The following is a 16,054-nucleotide window of genomic DNA, read 5'->3' on the forward strand; positions in this document are numbered from 1 at the left end:
TATATGAGTTTGTGCTAGGTATATTTTTAACACTGAAGCTACAGTAGGATTTTAAACAGACAATTTTGAATGGGACAGATTCAAATCAGAGAGAAAAAAGGTTTAACACTTAGAAAATCGTGGACGAGATTCAATTTGAGATGTAATTCAATTCAGAAGGAAACTCTACTGAAGTCTATGGGAAAAAAAATGGAATTGAATTAGGGGAAAAAGATTTTTCTCGTCGAATTGAATCTCGTCCATGTCTTTTCACATGATAAACCATGAGATCATTTTTTCTCACTGAATTGAATCTGGCCACACGATTGAAATCAAGTTTAATAAATTGATTTATTCCAGTTTGAAGTTTTTTTGCTATGCTATAAATATATGATCTAGGTAAAAAAAATTGCAACTGCAAAAAAAAAATCTGTCAAGTATAGTATAATCCATATTTTTTCAATGATCCAGTTTAGAAAAAGATAACCACCAGCACCCACAACTGTATATTTTCCAAGAGTCATGCTATAGAGTATTTTACCATGGGAGAACATCCACATACAGTTAGTTCCTGGTCAATCCCAACAGTTGCTCCATAAATATTTAAATTACCAAAATCCATTAACTGCAATCAGCTATTCCCTACAGACTGCATGATTCCTAAGTACTGCTTTTTAGGCATTATGTTTAAACAATTTTTTTAATTTAAGATACAGTCCTTCAAAATAATTCAAATTTCAGATTTTATCTATTAAAGAGACATTAAGGGGCCAATTTAATATTACTTGGTTCTTTCCTTTTAAGGAAACCCAGAGTTTACTAATCAAAAACATTTGCCATTTTACTTGAACGGCCTTTGAAACTAAGTTTAAGGTTAAAGTTAAAACTTTGGCACCTAAAAGTTGGCCCCTAAATCCAAATGTATAACAAGTGATTTTGTTTTTTTCAGTAGTTTTTATGCAGGAAGAAGGAAAGAAGAGAGCAGTGGGTAACATTTCTAGGGATTTTGAAACATTTTATTTGTTTTCTAATAGAAGTTTATAATAATAATCTAGGAGCCGATTCACTAAGGGTCGAATATTGAGGGTTAATTGACCCTCGATATTCGACTAGGAATTAAAATCCTTCGACTTCGAAAATCGAAGTCGAAGGATTTAGTGCAGATAGTTTGATCGAACGATCGAAGGATAATTCCTTCGATCGAACGATATAATCCTTCGAATCGAACGATTCGAAGGATTTTAATCCAACGATCGAAGGAATATCCTTCGATCAAAAAAAGTTAGGCAAGCCTATGGGGACCTTCCCCATAGGCTAACATTGACTTTTGTAGCTTTTAGATGGCGAACTAGGGGGTCGAAGTTTTTTTAAAGAGACAGTACTTTGACTATCGAATGGTCGAATAGTCGACCGATTTTTACTACGAATCCTTCGATTCGAAGTCGTAGTTGTAGTCAAAGGTCGAAGTAGCCCATTCGATGGTCGAAGTAGCCAAAAAAAAACTTCGAAATTCGTAGGTTTTTTTACCTTCGAATCCTTCACTCGAAGTTAGTGAATCGGCCCCCTAGTCTATGGGATGTACTAATTAAGATTTTATATTTTTTTTGTCCAAAAAAATTGGAAAATGTCCAGTTGGAAGCTAAAACCTGTCAAGCTTCTTTGTTTTTTAAATAAATATGCTAGTAATCAAGAAACAAAATTATGATTGCTAAAAAAAAATCATGATTATTTTTCACAATGGAATTCTTGAAAACTCTATTTCAAAAATTAATAAATCTACCTCCCCGTCAGTTAATAAAAAAATATATGCTCATTTAATGTATAAATGCATCTTTTAAACATGTATTGTGTATAGTATATTTGGTACTATTCAAGTTCTTTCTTTATTTTTTTTTTATTTGCCTAAACCCCTTTATTCCTTCTTCTTCATGCTTTTATCACCATTCTTTCTAGTGCTCTTTTGGTCAGATATATACAAAGGACACCTATTTAGAATGGCTATAGGTGAATGTCAGGTGATTCTGTTTACTTGATCACAAAAATGAAATAAGCAATAGTAATTAAATGTTTTACCTGAAAGAAGAAACTCTGTGCTGCTGATGACTAAAGTTGCATTCACTTTTCCAGTAGAGGTGTTGAAGTTATTAACTGTAAAATTCATTTGTTGGTTCTTTCCTTTAAAGATGCAGAAACCTTTCCAAATGTAGTTTCGTGCAAATACATCATCTGGAACTATGAATTGTGCAAAAATTAAAAATGTTTGCAACAGTAAAATAATAAATGTTTGGTTTGTAATAATAACATGTTATTCTGTCATTGTTGTGTTTTGATCCTGTTACACTTAGAGGTGCATTAGAAAAAAAAACATTTTATAGACACTTTATTATCAAGGATAATACTGTATACCTGCTATCATAAAAAGTAAATATAAAGATAATAAAAGCCACTCACCATATAAAGACAAAAGGTCTCTATCTGATGCTTTTATACAGATCATGGAAAATGATGGAAACGTGACTAATAATATCCTGCTATTTAAATATATAGAATGCATTTGTTCCTGCAACACAAGTTTTGTTTAATCATCTGACACAAAAGACATCATTAAGCACTGATTATATCTGTATAATCTATTATTATGGCATATTTTACTGAATATTTATTTACTATGTAAATCCCAGTAATCTCCAACAGTCATCACTGTACAGGTTTAAGATCTATTATCCAGAATGTTTGAGGCCTGGGATTTTCCAGATAAAGAATCATTCTGTAATTTGAATTACCATACCTTAAATCTGCTAAAAAAAAAAAAAATTCAACTTCGAATTTCAAGCTATTTTTTGTGTACTTCGACTAGGCAATAGTCATACTTCGATTCGAATTTGAAAAAACTTCAATATTCGAAGGTCGGATTTTTTTGAAGTACTGTCTCTTTAAAACTTCGACTTCGATCATTCACCACCTAAAAGCTGCCGAAGTGCTGTTTTAGCCTATAGGCTAAACGCTCATATCAACGCTCATATCAGAGCAGATATCCACCAATTGGGAGGGTTTTGCTGTGGGTGAAGGGATTGGCTGACCAAGGGCTTCACAACGGGGTTGTTCCAATAGAGACAAAAGCTCTAGGATTTACCAAGCCTGCCTCTCCAACGATTAGCAGCACCTCTACCCATACTAATGTTGTACACATCGGGGGGTGCTAACTAAGTGAGCGACACAACAACGATTTAGGCCCCACTGACCCTTTGGGTTATGTGTTTCTAAGGGGGTGATTTGTGCTGTATAACATTGCATGTAGTCTACTACCCCGATTAGCCCCATATTTATTACTGAATAATGTTTAAACAGAGTTTTTTGGGGTGACCTTCACTAGCATACATTTACCACTTATCCGTACCACCAGCCCACTACCCCAAGTTAATCAGTCTCCCAGGTCCTAACCATGTTTTAATTATCACTGGACTTTTTTTATCTTATTTATCAGTAATAAAAGTTAAGTTTTAATGGTGTATAAATATGAGCTTGTGGACATGCTTTGATGGGAGGGTGCAAATACATGGGTCAGTTCTTTCTCTTTCTTGTTCTCTTAGCCTATGGGGGACCTCCTACAACCTGTATGGAGGCAATTGGGGGAGTTTGGGAGATCGAAGGTCGAAGTTAAAAAAACTTTGATTCGATGTATGATTGTACGTTTCGAAGTAGGACGAATTCGGCCCACTTCGACCCCAAAAAACCTTTGACTTCCATTCGATTGGTCTTTTTAAATTCGAAGTTCGAAGTTTTTTTAACTTCCACCTTGGAACTTTGATAAATATGCCCCTAAGGGGCTGATTTATCAAAAATCTAGTTTTATTTTCTCAATTCGAGAAAACCACAGAGAAAAAAATGTGTAAGCGGAAGAAACTTGCAAATATTTTCAGAAACCACAACTAGTTCGAAATTTTTAAAGGAAAAAAAACACGGTAGTCACCAGAAAAAACTCGGCATGTAAAAGCTGGTGAGGTTGTATAGAAGTCAACTTTATTTATTTTTTTATTTTCCCAGTTTATTAAAACATTCACGATTTTCAGCCTCATAGCTTAGATTGGATCAAGTACAATGTTATGTTTTATTATGTACTTATTTACATGAATGCATATGTTATTATTCAGTGATTGCTCAGATGTGGGTGTACAGGTATGTATGTGCACATGTTATTTTTCTGTAGGCAATGGAAAAAATAAATATAGCAACTGTAGCACTTGTCTTCTTTTGAATTTTTAGTGTGCACTCTTATCTGCTTTATGATATGCAGTTGATGTAGCATTATTCCACCTTTGTCTCAGTACATGGGCCCTTATTTTTCTTCTCCTGTTGCCTTCAATTTAGAGAAATGATGATTAAAGGCAGATCTTTCTTGTGTAAAGCAGGTCTTGTGCTCAGTTAATCTGGTCCTTGGTTATAATAAGAATGTCCTCAAGTCTTTTGCAAGTGGTTTGGAGTCTCATTTCTATTATGTAAAGCACCTTTGATGTAAGACTGTCTGGATTCCTGTCTTTTCAGTGACTTGCTCAAACTTTTTTACATTACCCCCCGCCTGTAGCATACATCTGAAGCTTAGACTGTACTTTCATTCTGTTTACTTTCAATGTCCTTGTCACCTGATCTGTGCTCTGCATGGTAAACAGGTAATCTTTAGAACTCAAGGCTGATCTATGTCTTTTTATAAGGCCAAAGAAGATTCATTCTATGCACAGCTGTCACAATCACTGTGTGAATACCCGGCAGTTGAAAGAATGAATTTATTTAACCCACCTGCACACTATTATTGGGCAGAGTATGGATTGATCCAAAACTGCATCACATGATAGATCAGCAGAGGAAAATGAGAGTTCTTATGATATCCTATCATAGAAATCTGCTACTCAGTCAGCACTAGTGATGGGCAAATCTGACTCATTTTGCTTCTATGAAAATTTGCAAAATGGCACAAATTTGCGATTATAGTTGCAAAGTGTTTTGAGCCCATGGAATAAAGTTTGGGATTGCCTCGTTTGTAGCAGACAAGGTATTGGCGTTCATTTTTCTGATTGCATATTGCTGGCGAGTGACTAGGCCAGTGCCTCTACCTAAGCCCCTTAATTGACTGTAATTGATTTAAAAAATTTGCTTAAATGCATTGTAGTCTATGGGTGACAACGTTTTTTTGACATGCAACAATTTTTTCACCCATTGGAGTTTATGGGCAGCTTTTGAGTGTTATTCTCATATCTACCACTATGTGGGGCATGGGAGTATTTTGAGCAGTGCAGGAGTCAGGGAGCTGTTATTTTGTTACCTTCCCTGTTCTATTCATAAACTACTGGGGGGGGTGATATCACTACAACTTGCAGTGCAGGATTAAAGAGTTAACCCCACATCAAATTTTAAAATTAAATATTAAAAAATGTGTTTCCTCATTTGAAAAATTAACTCAATGTAGGATTCTACTGGAGGAGTGCTATTAACTAAAGTATTTTTTAAAACCAATGACGGAATCCCTTTAACTAACAGTTGATTGCATGACATTAGTCTAAAAGTGACTAGTCCACTGTATTATAGGTAACAGAAGGTTTATATAATACACACATTAAGCAAAAGTGTGTTTTATTTGCATGTTTATATCTAACTGTAAAATACATATCTGTGTAGTTTAGGAAGAATGTGTAGCATTTGATTAGACATGTCATGTAAAGTATATTAGGTTTTATTGTATATATCCAACTTACCATTTAACTTAGGGCTTGGGGTTCCAGGAACTGTCTTGCTTTTATTTTCCAGTGGTTTGGATCCTGCTATTGAATCAGAAAAGAAAACATGCATTCCTGCTTATTTTTAACAGTGCTGTTTAATGGACTTTAAAGCCAATTACTATTTTATGTGTTACATGTAATACAGAACACACAAGAAAGTTATTCTTCTTTGAAACATTTTTAGGCTCTTATTTCAGTTTTAGCCTTGCCAAACCAGCCATTGTCTCTCTGCCAGGCTGATCACAAGCTCCTTATCACTTTCTATTGTATTTACAATCCCACTGCAAAAAGGAAATGCTTGAACATGATGTTAATCGGGGTTTGACTAGTTGAACCGGGTCATAAAATAACACTTTTCCCCAGCCAACTTCATAAATTTTTTTCATTGCTTATAGTAGCAGAGATACCATAAATCTATGCCACCATTTTTATTTCCCTTTCTTATGAATAATGCCCTGGAAAACCTAAGGGTATAGCAACCCCTAAAGATATTTTTTTATATTTCCAAACAACACTTGATCAACGTTAGGGGGCAGATTCACTAAGGGTCGAATTTCGAAGTTAAAAATACTTCGAAATTCGACCCTCGAATTGAAATCCTTCGACTTCGAATATCGAAGTCGAAGGATTTAGCGCTAATCCTGCGATCGATCGCAGGATTTTTCGTTCGATCGAACGATTAAATCCTTCGAATCGAACGATTCGAACGATTTTAATCCAACGATCGAAGGAAAATCCTTCGATCAAAAAAAGGTTAGCAAGCCTATGGGGACCTTCCCCTAACATTGACTTCGGTAGGTTTTATCTGCCGAAGTAGGGGGTCGAAGTTTTTTTTAAAGGGAAAGTACTTCGACTATCGAATGGTCGAATAGTCGAACGATTTTTACTTCGAATCGTTCGATTTCGTTCGAATTCAAAAGAATTTAACCAATTCGATGGTCGAAGTACCCAAAAAATACTTCAAAATTCGAATTTTTTTCATTCGAATCCTTCACTCGAAGTTAGTGAATCTGCCCCTAGGTGTACAAGTTTACCAAATTCTACAGTATCTAACTCAGTAATTAGTGAGAGCCACATGTCTACTATGTTGCTTTCTTGAAACCTTTTAAATTGATTCTAGTAGACTGAAATAGAAACATTCACACTCATTTTTTCTTGAACTTTGATTATTTACTTAAGATTGTGTCTCACTAATTAAAAAAACCTTAGGAACTGAGATAATTTCCCACTTAACTTCCTCTTTATAACCTGTTAAATATGTTAGAAAATTAAGTGTTTTGTTCTTGAAATGTGATGTTAGGGCTCTAAAAATGTAGTGAGGTGCAAATAAAATAGGCACACAATGCCACGATTTTTGCACTTTGCTACTTTACCTATTACATTTGACTAAGCAACATATTTATTGCTAAATTTTTGGGCATATAATTGCAATTCTACTGTAAATTAACTACTCTCTTCGATCAATAGCACTTAATACTAAAGGGGCAAAAGCTGGCATCGCCTAAAATGTCTCTATCTTGCTACTCATTAACACATGCGTAAGGGGGTCATGCAAAGTCATTTGGATATTGGTGGAGAGCTGAAAGTCACAGAAAGATCATCCCTGATGTACATACAGAAAACACTCTAACGTTCAATGCACCTAATTGATACAAATGGGAAAAAAGACTTATCTGGGCCAAACTATCTATCTTTGTCATATGTTGGATACTTTGGGAGATATTTGTCAAAGGTCGAGTTGCTTTTTCCATGAAAAATTCAAGTTTTTGAGGGTATTTTTCACTAAAAATATTAATGTTTTTGGGGGTAAAAAAATAATAATTTTTTGAGATGTGTTTACCCCGAGGCCGTAAATAGCTTGAATCTGAAAATACACCATCTGAAACCTGTCAAGGTCATGTAGAATTCAATGGCAGAGGTCTCTTGAACCATTGTTAATGGACTACATGACCAATTCAAGTGATTTAAGGTTTTTTTTTTACTGTAAACTCTATCAATTCAAGTATTCAAGTTTTTCATCCCAACTACACTCATTCGAGTATTTTACGTTCAAGTGTTTTTTTTAAATTAGAAACCATTTGAGTTGTGAGTTCATTCAAGTTCATTCGAGGTCTAAAAAAAACCTCACAAAGCTCTAAAATTCAACCTTGGATAAATAACCCCCTTAGTACAAACTAAATGTATATGCTGGTAGGTAGGTCTGCATCCCTGCTAAAAGAGTTAACAGTTACAAATACCTGTACACACTGGAACTTTTCCACTCCAAGTATTGTCTGGCTGACATATTCTGTGTTCTGTTCCACCAGAGAGAATGTATCCTGGCTGACAGCTGTATATCAATGTATAACCAAGAGATGGCAGATCCATTCCAACAACATTTGAGTGTAATGGAGATTCTGGTTGCTTACAGCTGTGTGCTGTCAAGAGAAAAAAATTGTATGTCACAAAACTGTGATATTGACACTGTAACTAAATCTAGTTTTATATATACACCAGTGCTCTAGAACTGTAGGGGTTAGGAGGAAACAAATAATACAATCACACATCAAAGGCATCTTAACTGCTGAAATCTACATAGATTCCTAAGTGAAGGACACATAACAACAAATAAAGGTTAGGGGCACATTTACTTTTATTAACTCTTTCAAGACTATTACTAACATTGTGATAACTGTCAAGAAAGTGTTTAACAAAAGCAGTTAAACACCATACTATATTATGTGATGTAATAGTCCAGTAAAGCAAGGTAATATTTTAGCACAGTAAAACTATTTGACTTGTTACATTTGAAATTAAACATAAATGTGCTTCTACATTTTTATTTTATTTTAATCAGTGTTACACATTTGTATAAGTGTGTGTATGTATGTATATATATATATATATATATATATATATATATACACAATCTTTTTTTCACAGAATAAAATTTACATAACTGAACACAGAGAAGTGTTCTGATGTTGCTCTGCTCAGGAAGAAGATGAGAAAGGGCTTCTGAACTATTTCCTGAGCAGAGCAACATCACAACATTTCTCTGTTTTCCTTCTGAATGTACTGTATATCTCTTTGACTGCACAGTAACATGAACAGTTACAAACAGTTACAAAAGTCATTATATTTACACTTTAAATTAAATAGAAAAGCATAGAAAAGCACCCTTAGCAATATAGCATTCATTTTCTATCCTTTAAATAATACATTCATAGTTCATGGTGCAAAGAAAGAGCTTCCAAGGTTCTTTTGTCCTTGTCTTCCTACAGTTTCCTGTTCATCATAAATGTATTGACATCCTGTTCTCCCTAACCAATACGTGCAAATGGGAATCTTCAAAAATATATTCATCAGTGTGGTCTCACCCACATTTTAACGTACAATCATATTAAACATATATTAGTTACTCGCGCTCCATTTGTAATTATACTGTACTTGCAAAAATAAAGGCAGCTTTAGATTTTAACAAGTATTCATTCTGTTATTTGTATGAAATTCTATGAAGTAAAAATAACCTGCATAAAAAATGTCATACACTTACGAATACATTCAGTTGGAATGCCACTCCAGGTGAGGTCGGGAAGACATGTACGGGATGTGGACCCATGTAAGAGATATCCTTTTTTGCAAGAGAACTGCACAGTTTTCCCCATCTTATAAAAAGAAAAAATAACAATGTTCAGATACCAAAAGTCCTTCAAGACAGACATAGTCCTTACCATACATATTTTGTAGGTAGCACAATTAAAAAACAACTGCCTGCCTCTAAATAAGAGTGCCAGCAACAGTTGAGGTCACCCACCTGCTATTCATATTTTATGACTGGCTACTTTAGTTTTACAATCTTTGTTCAAAATAAGGAAAATAAAGCCATCTGCACTAGTTTCATAGACAGTTGTTTTTTTTTTTGTACAGTTGCCCATAACCTCGGTTAACCATATTCTCCAGGAGACAATGTATCTGGGTACACGTAGGGGCCTATTCACAAAGGGTCGAATATCGAGGGTTAATTAACCCTCGATATTCGACTGGGAATTAAAATCCTTCGACTTCGAATATCGAAGTCGAAGGATTTTAGCGCAAATAGTGCGATCGAAGGATTATTCCTTTGATCGAACGATAATATCCTTTGAATCGAACGATTCGAAGGATTTTAATCCAACGGTCGAAGGAATATCCTTAAAACTTATGGGGACCTTCCCCATAGGCTAACATTGAGTTCGGTAGCTTTTAGATGGCGAACTAGGGGGTCGAAGTTTTTTCTTAAAGAGACAGTACTTCGTCTATCGAATGGTCGAATAGTCGAACGATTTTTAGTTCGAATAGTTCGATTCGAAGTCGTAGTGGAAGGTCGTAGTAGCACATTCGATGGTCAAAGTAGCCCAAAAAAGACTTCGAAATTTGAAGTTTTTTTTACTTCGAATCCTTCACTCGAAGTTAGTGAATCGGCCCCGTAAAGTCTTTCCCCTATTCCAGTTGAGCAAAATCTACAATAGTTTGGCTTAAGGCTTCCAACAAAATACCCTGTGACTTCAATAGCCCCTCTTCATTTGACTTCAACAGGAACCATTTGACAATGCCACAATAAGGGAATTTTCTGGTACTTCTCCACAGGCTACAATGTACCAGTGGATAAAACTCCACTGTAAGCCACAGCCATAACATGGCCACTAAAGATTTCCTAAGGCAGTAATAAGGTGGATTTAAGTTTTACTGCCTGGCTTCAGTTTATTTTTTAATCCTCTTGTTTGGGCAAACTGATCATTGATAATCATAATCATAATCATAATCATCCATTATATGACAATTTTCATTAAAATCTCTGGGGGATTTGTTATATAATTGGCTTATACACTGCTACCTGTTTATCAGATATTTTGGAGAGAAGGGTTATGTAAACAAAAGAACAATAACTGAAGAGATGATCAGTTTGTGAGTTGAGTTTACTATCCACATGGGAATTAATTTTGAGAGTATTAAAGTAACTAGATTATGCATAGACTGTGAATTTTGAAATAACAGCGATGTTCGTATTTCATACCAAACACTCACTGTGAGTAGATCACAGTACACCACTGAAAAAGTTTAGTTAGAAGCAGGGTCAGACTGGCCCACCGGGATCCTGGGAAAAATCCCGGTGGGCCCCAGTCTTATTGGGCCCCTCTGCTGCTGCCACTAGCCCACTTGACACACCGATAATCTGACATCATTGCATATCCTTCTGTGCCACTGCTCGTGACCCACTACAGCTCCCAGCAATGTTTACTTCTCCTTTAAAAGGAGATCTGCAGTATTCGGTGAAAAGTAGACTGTGCGATGACATCACTGGAGACTTGCAGAGAGAAGTCCGCGAAGGAGAGAGGACTCCGACTTTTTGTGCAGCTCTGGTGAGCCATCGAGGGGAGAACTTGGGGAGGGAGTGATGGGTAGATAACGAGCAATGTAAGGGTGCCGAGCAGCGGAGGAGGAGGAAGCAAGCAGCTAATGCAGTCGCAGGTAGGCCTCCTACACTTTTTCTCCCCCCCCCCACACACGCTACTTCATTGACTGCTGCTGCTGCTGCACAGTCTGTTACCTCCAACCAGACACCCACGAAGCCCTAAGAAAGTTTATTAGTTGCCCTCCTCCCCCAGCCAATTTTGCTTGTTATCCACATCCACAAGTTACATATATAGGGTATGTGGGTTTTTCTCTCATTTAATTTAACTTTAAAACCCTAGGGCCTCTAAATGTCTGCCCCTGAACGTCCCCCTCCTCTTACTGCTCTCCTCACAGTCATTCATCCCTCCTGTCTATTCCTTTTATTGTTGTACTCAGGCTGGGCTGCATATAGTGATTAAATTAAATGAATCAAATTCAAGTTACTGTATTATTAATTGATCAATACAATGAATGAAATGTATTATTTATTAATACCAATTAATTGATTAAATAAAATAAATGGAGTACTAGTGTTTATATAATGTGTGTCTGTGTATAAAGTAGAACACCAATTTTACATTTTTCAGGGGACCAGAAAAAATAATGTAAAATCACACATGTGTTTATGAAATTTATTCTTTAAGTTCTCAAAGCATATGAGTGAAGTAAATTTTAATTTGTAATACAATATTTACTAGTTAATGACAAATGTTAAGCAACGTTAATGTTTCATTATGGGGGGCATGTGCAAAGCCCCTCTGACAGTCACATGCACAACCTAAAGCAATAAGTGATTGGTGCAGGACAGTATGAAGTGCAGACTCATTGGAATTGAGTATCTACAGGCAAAATTTACATCTGGTTAGTTTTTTTAGAAGTATTTAACGTGTCTATTCTATTTTCTTGCAAATGAAAATGTTTGGTTTGGCATAACTCTGTCTTGTGGGCTTTCATGAGTAAAGAGGGCCCTCAAGGTCAGATTTTCTGGTGGGCCCCAGGTGCCCCATTCCGACACTGGTTAGAAGCCAGTTTAAAGCCAATGTTTAAAGTTGAAGTGTTGTGATGTCAGTAATTTACATCCCATTTGTAGATGAGTGCTCAGAACACAGAAACTAAAATGGCCTTCTTGCTGGGAGAAAATGCAAGGCAATAGCTTATATAAAGCAGAAAGTAGTATAAGATTTTTTTATAATAGCCAAGTAAAATTAGAAATCAGTAGCAGTATGCAATGAAGTAAGTATTCAACACTGAATTAAAGTACACAAACCTCTAGCAGACATAGGGGCATATTTAACAAGGGGCAAATTTCGAATTGAAAAAACTTCGCAATTTGAATTCAAAAACACCAACCGAAATTAAGTTGAAGGTTTTTATTGGTCGAATAGGTCCATATTCGGCCGAATTTGAATCGAAGGAATAGAGCATTCAATCAAATTCGATTCAAAGTTTTTCCCCCAAAAAACTTTGATTTTTCAAAGTCTACCAATTGAATCCAAGTAGGTTCGAGGAGGTCCCCCATAGGCTAAAACAGCAATTTGGCAGATTTTAGATGGTGAACGGTCGAAGTCAAATTTTTTAAGTGACTGTACTTGATAAATTTTGATATTCAAATTTTTTAATATTTTTAAAATTCAAATCAAATTTGGACTATTCCCTAGTCGAAGTATACAAAAAATAGCTTGAAATTTGAATTTTTTTTTCATTTGAAAATTCACCTCGACCTTTGATAAATCTGCCCAATAATGTAGGTTTGTTAAACATGGCCTGCCTTCATAGCAACAGGGAAGAAATGGCTCATAGTCTAATTCTGTAGTATAATAAGTCATTCAAGAGCAGTACTTGATTTTATTTCAGCCTGTTGTCCTGTTAAATAGTTTATTAGACACTATGTAAATGTTTTCTGTTCTAGCCCAGAAACAGTATTATGGGTATCTACTGAAACAGATGCCATCTTTTGATTGATGTGCTAATAAAATGACGGCTAGGGATGGACGAAAAAATTCACCAGACATGGATTAGTGGTGAATTTTGGCATTTTGCCACCCTCAAATAAATTCGCAAAACTGTGGCAAAAATTCATTGGCAAAAAATCCGCTGCAACAAAAAGGATTTGTCACACATCAAGATAGTTGTGCGCATAAAATTGTTGTTTGTCAAAATTATTCGGACACCCATTGACTTTGCATTTGGACAAAATATTATAAAAATTGTTGTTTGCGTCAAAATTGACAAGTGTCAAAATATTTTTCGCCATTTTGCAAATTTTTTCACTGTTTTGTGAAACAGATTCGCTGATCACTTATGATGGCCCATATACTTTGATTAAATGACTAGCATCATCAGGAAACTTCAGAAAATTGATGTCCTCGTTTCATGGCATTATGTTGACTCATGTATTACCACATACAGTAGCAGACAACTTTTATCTCTGACACATATCAAGCCCCTTAAGATAGCCATACAAGAGCAAATTGAAGCCTGAATGCTGAACAACTGGATCAGCCTGATATTTCCCAACTCAAGGTGAACGTATCAGTGAAAGATCCACTCATTTTATGACCTCACCAAACTAGCAGATCTTAACATGTAAGGGTGGATTTAGCCTGACACCCCTTGCTATCAATTTATAAAAAAATGCTTATTCATGAATTCTTTAAGCTATGCCCCTAAGCATAAAGGAAATGGTTGAGCATTAAAAACCCTCTTAAAATCTCTGGGAAAGAGGTGAAAAATAAAATAATTATATCATCATTTCTGATAATAAAAAATAAAGGTATACAGGTACATTAAAAACAATTGGAACCTACAGGGTGAACCAACATTTCATCTTTATGTATTTGCATTTATAAATATCAGTACAATGTGCCTGATAACTTACCTGATATCCATATGTATTATTTTGAAAGCCATGCCGTGGTGTACCAGGGTTTTCACAAGATGTCCATGTGGGCTCTATAAAAATAAATATCATTACTATTACTACAGAATACGCATGGTGCCATTCTTTTCTTAGAAGACCATATCCGTTAACTATTTTTTAGTTTTTTCTTTCTATTTTTCCTTGCTATTTTAATTTCTATTTTTCCTTAGAAAATAATGTATGATGTGCATTGTACCTTGGGCTAACTTTTAATAGCTAAACCCAGAAGTTCTTAGCTCAAGTACAAAAAGTGCAACAGCATAGATTTTATGAGAATTATCCCATAAGTACAGGAAGCTTTTTTATTATCACAGACTGATCTGTTAAATTGGCAAGAGACACAGAATTTACTTGCACTTATATGAGAATATCTTTCTAATCTGCTCCGGTGGGGGGATCCTGCAGTCTTATTCTGGGAATTTACAGCTTAATACATCAATCTTAAAAGGTGTCTTGGGATACACTGTACACTTTCATTACCTCACATGTCTCCAGATTAGACTGAAAGGGCAATAGATCATCATCTGTAACTTTCAGACCAGATTGCTGTAGATCTTTCAAGGTGTAATAAGATATTTATTTAACAGCTTTCAGAACCAAAAACAGAGGATCGATTTATGAGCTTTTAAAAGTGTTTCATTATACAGATTGAGCTTTCTCTTTTATATTTACACCAACAGTATGTGGTGCTTCAGAAGCAAAACTCGCCATCATGCAACACTGGCTCTTTGTTTACAAAAAGAACAGAACTATAACACTCTCACTCCAATATTCCCCTTTTCATTCATAATAGTCCTTGAATTTTACAGTGCCTTTTAAATTGCCTTTTGAAATCATTCAAGGTTCTATTTTGTATAGCAAGCAACAGACTTTTAGCCACTTGTAAAAAACAAAAATATCAAAAGGTTTCTTTTAACATTCATGCATCAAGACACTCTTAGTAGAAGAATAAGAGGTTTCATAAGAAATATTTTCTCTCTTCCTCAACAAAAAAAAAACATTTTTTTTGATATATGGCATCTCAACTGGAAACTCGTACATACTGTAGCTGTGAATACATTATTTTAGATGTTTTTTTACAAAAAATAAAAATGTATTTTAATATTATTATTATTATTACAAAGTTTAGTCTGCAGTAGCATTGTGTGTATGAGATTTTACCAGGACACCATCAAGAAAAAGAAAAATATTATTTGAAACTTTAAAGCTTGGCTACCATCTTTTAGATGTAAACAAAGTATAATTCTGTAAGAAATAGTTCGCTTAGCCTTTTTATTTCTTTTATCATAGTATACTGTAATAAATGGCAAACTATAAATGTACTTTTATTTTATTTATTTTTTTTTACCAATGTTGAATTTACCCTAGTTTAATTGCTAAATTGTTGTAATTGCTATATTTAATTAAGAGAAAACCGGGAACTCAATGCCTCTCCATGTTTGGATAAACTTCATAATTTAATTAAATCTTGTCATAAAATCTTGCCACTTATGAAAAAATGCACTGTCCTAAATTGTTCATTAACCATTATCAATTTGAAAATGAAGAAAACAATGCACACAAAAAAATCAGCCGAAAGGATAAGGCTGAAAAAGATAAAAGTATAAAAAATGGTACAGTAGAATGAAATATATTATTTTATGATAAATTGTAGACAAATTAGGTTGCAGCAGACTTTGTACATTAGTCATGAAGATATTTGGTTTAATACTGCAGCACATTACCTATGCATCGTGGAGGTGAACCACTCCAAGTCCCATCTGCCTGACATATCCTAGTATTGGACCCAACTAAAATGAATGGTAGATTGCACATAAACAACACCTCCGATTGAAATATAAAGCTCTTGCCCTCTCTTTTTCCATTGGCCGGTATTCCAGGGTCACCACAAAATTTTGCTGTAATGAAAGTAATAAATATATTTATTAGTTGCTACAATCTTACCAAATAAAAGTTATTCTATTAAATT

General features: G+C 34.9%; 1 protein-coding gene across 1 annotated transcript in view; it reads right to left on the reverse strand.

Annotated features, from left to right (window-relative positions):
• Positions 1–16,054, reverse strand: part of LOC108718600 (CUB and sushi domain-containing protein 3) — a 696,593-nt gene that overhangs the window by 8,717 nt on the left and 671,822 nt on the right. The window contains exons 62-67 of the mRNA XM_041566615.1: positions 15,810–15,983; positions 14,044–14,117; positions 9,286–9,397; positions 7,988–8,167; positions 5,727–5,792; positions 2,053–2,211 (exon numbers count right to left, since the gene is read on the reverse strand). Coding sequence (XP_041422549.1) covers positions 2,053–2,211; positions 5,727–5,792; positions 7,988–8,167; positions 9,286–9,397; positions 14,044–14,117; positions 15,810–15,983 — 765 coding nt within the window. The remainder of the gene's footprint in view (positions 1–2,052; positions 2,212–5,726; positions 5,793–7,987; positions 8,168–9,285; positions 9,398–14,043; positions 14,118–15,809; positions 15,984–16,054) is intronic.

Source organism: Xenopus laevis, chromosome 6L (genome assembly GCF_017654675.1).
Source record: "Xenopus laevis strain J_2021 chromosome 6L, Xenopus_laevis_v10.1, whole genome shotgun sequence".
Taxonomy (NCBI): domain Eukaryota; kingdom Metazoa; phylum Chordata; class Amphibia; order Anura; family Pipidae; genus Xenopus; species Xenopus laevis.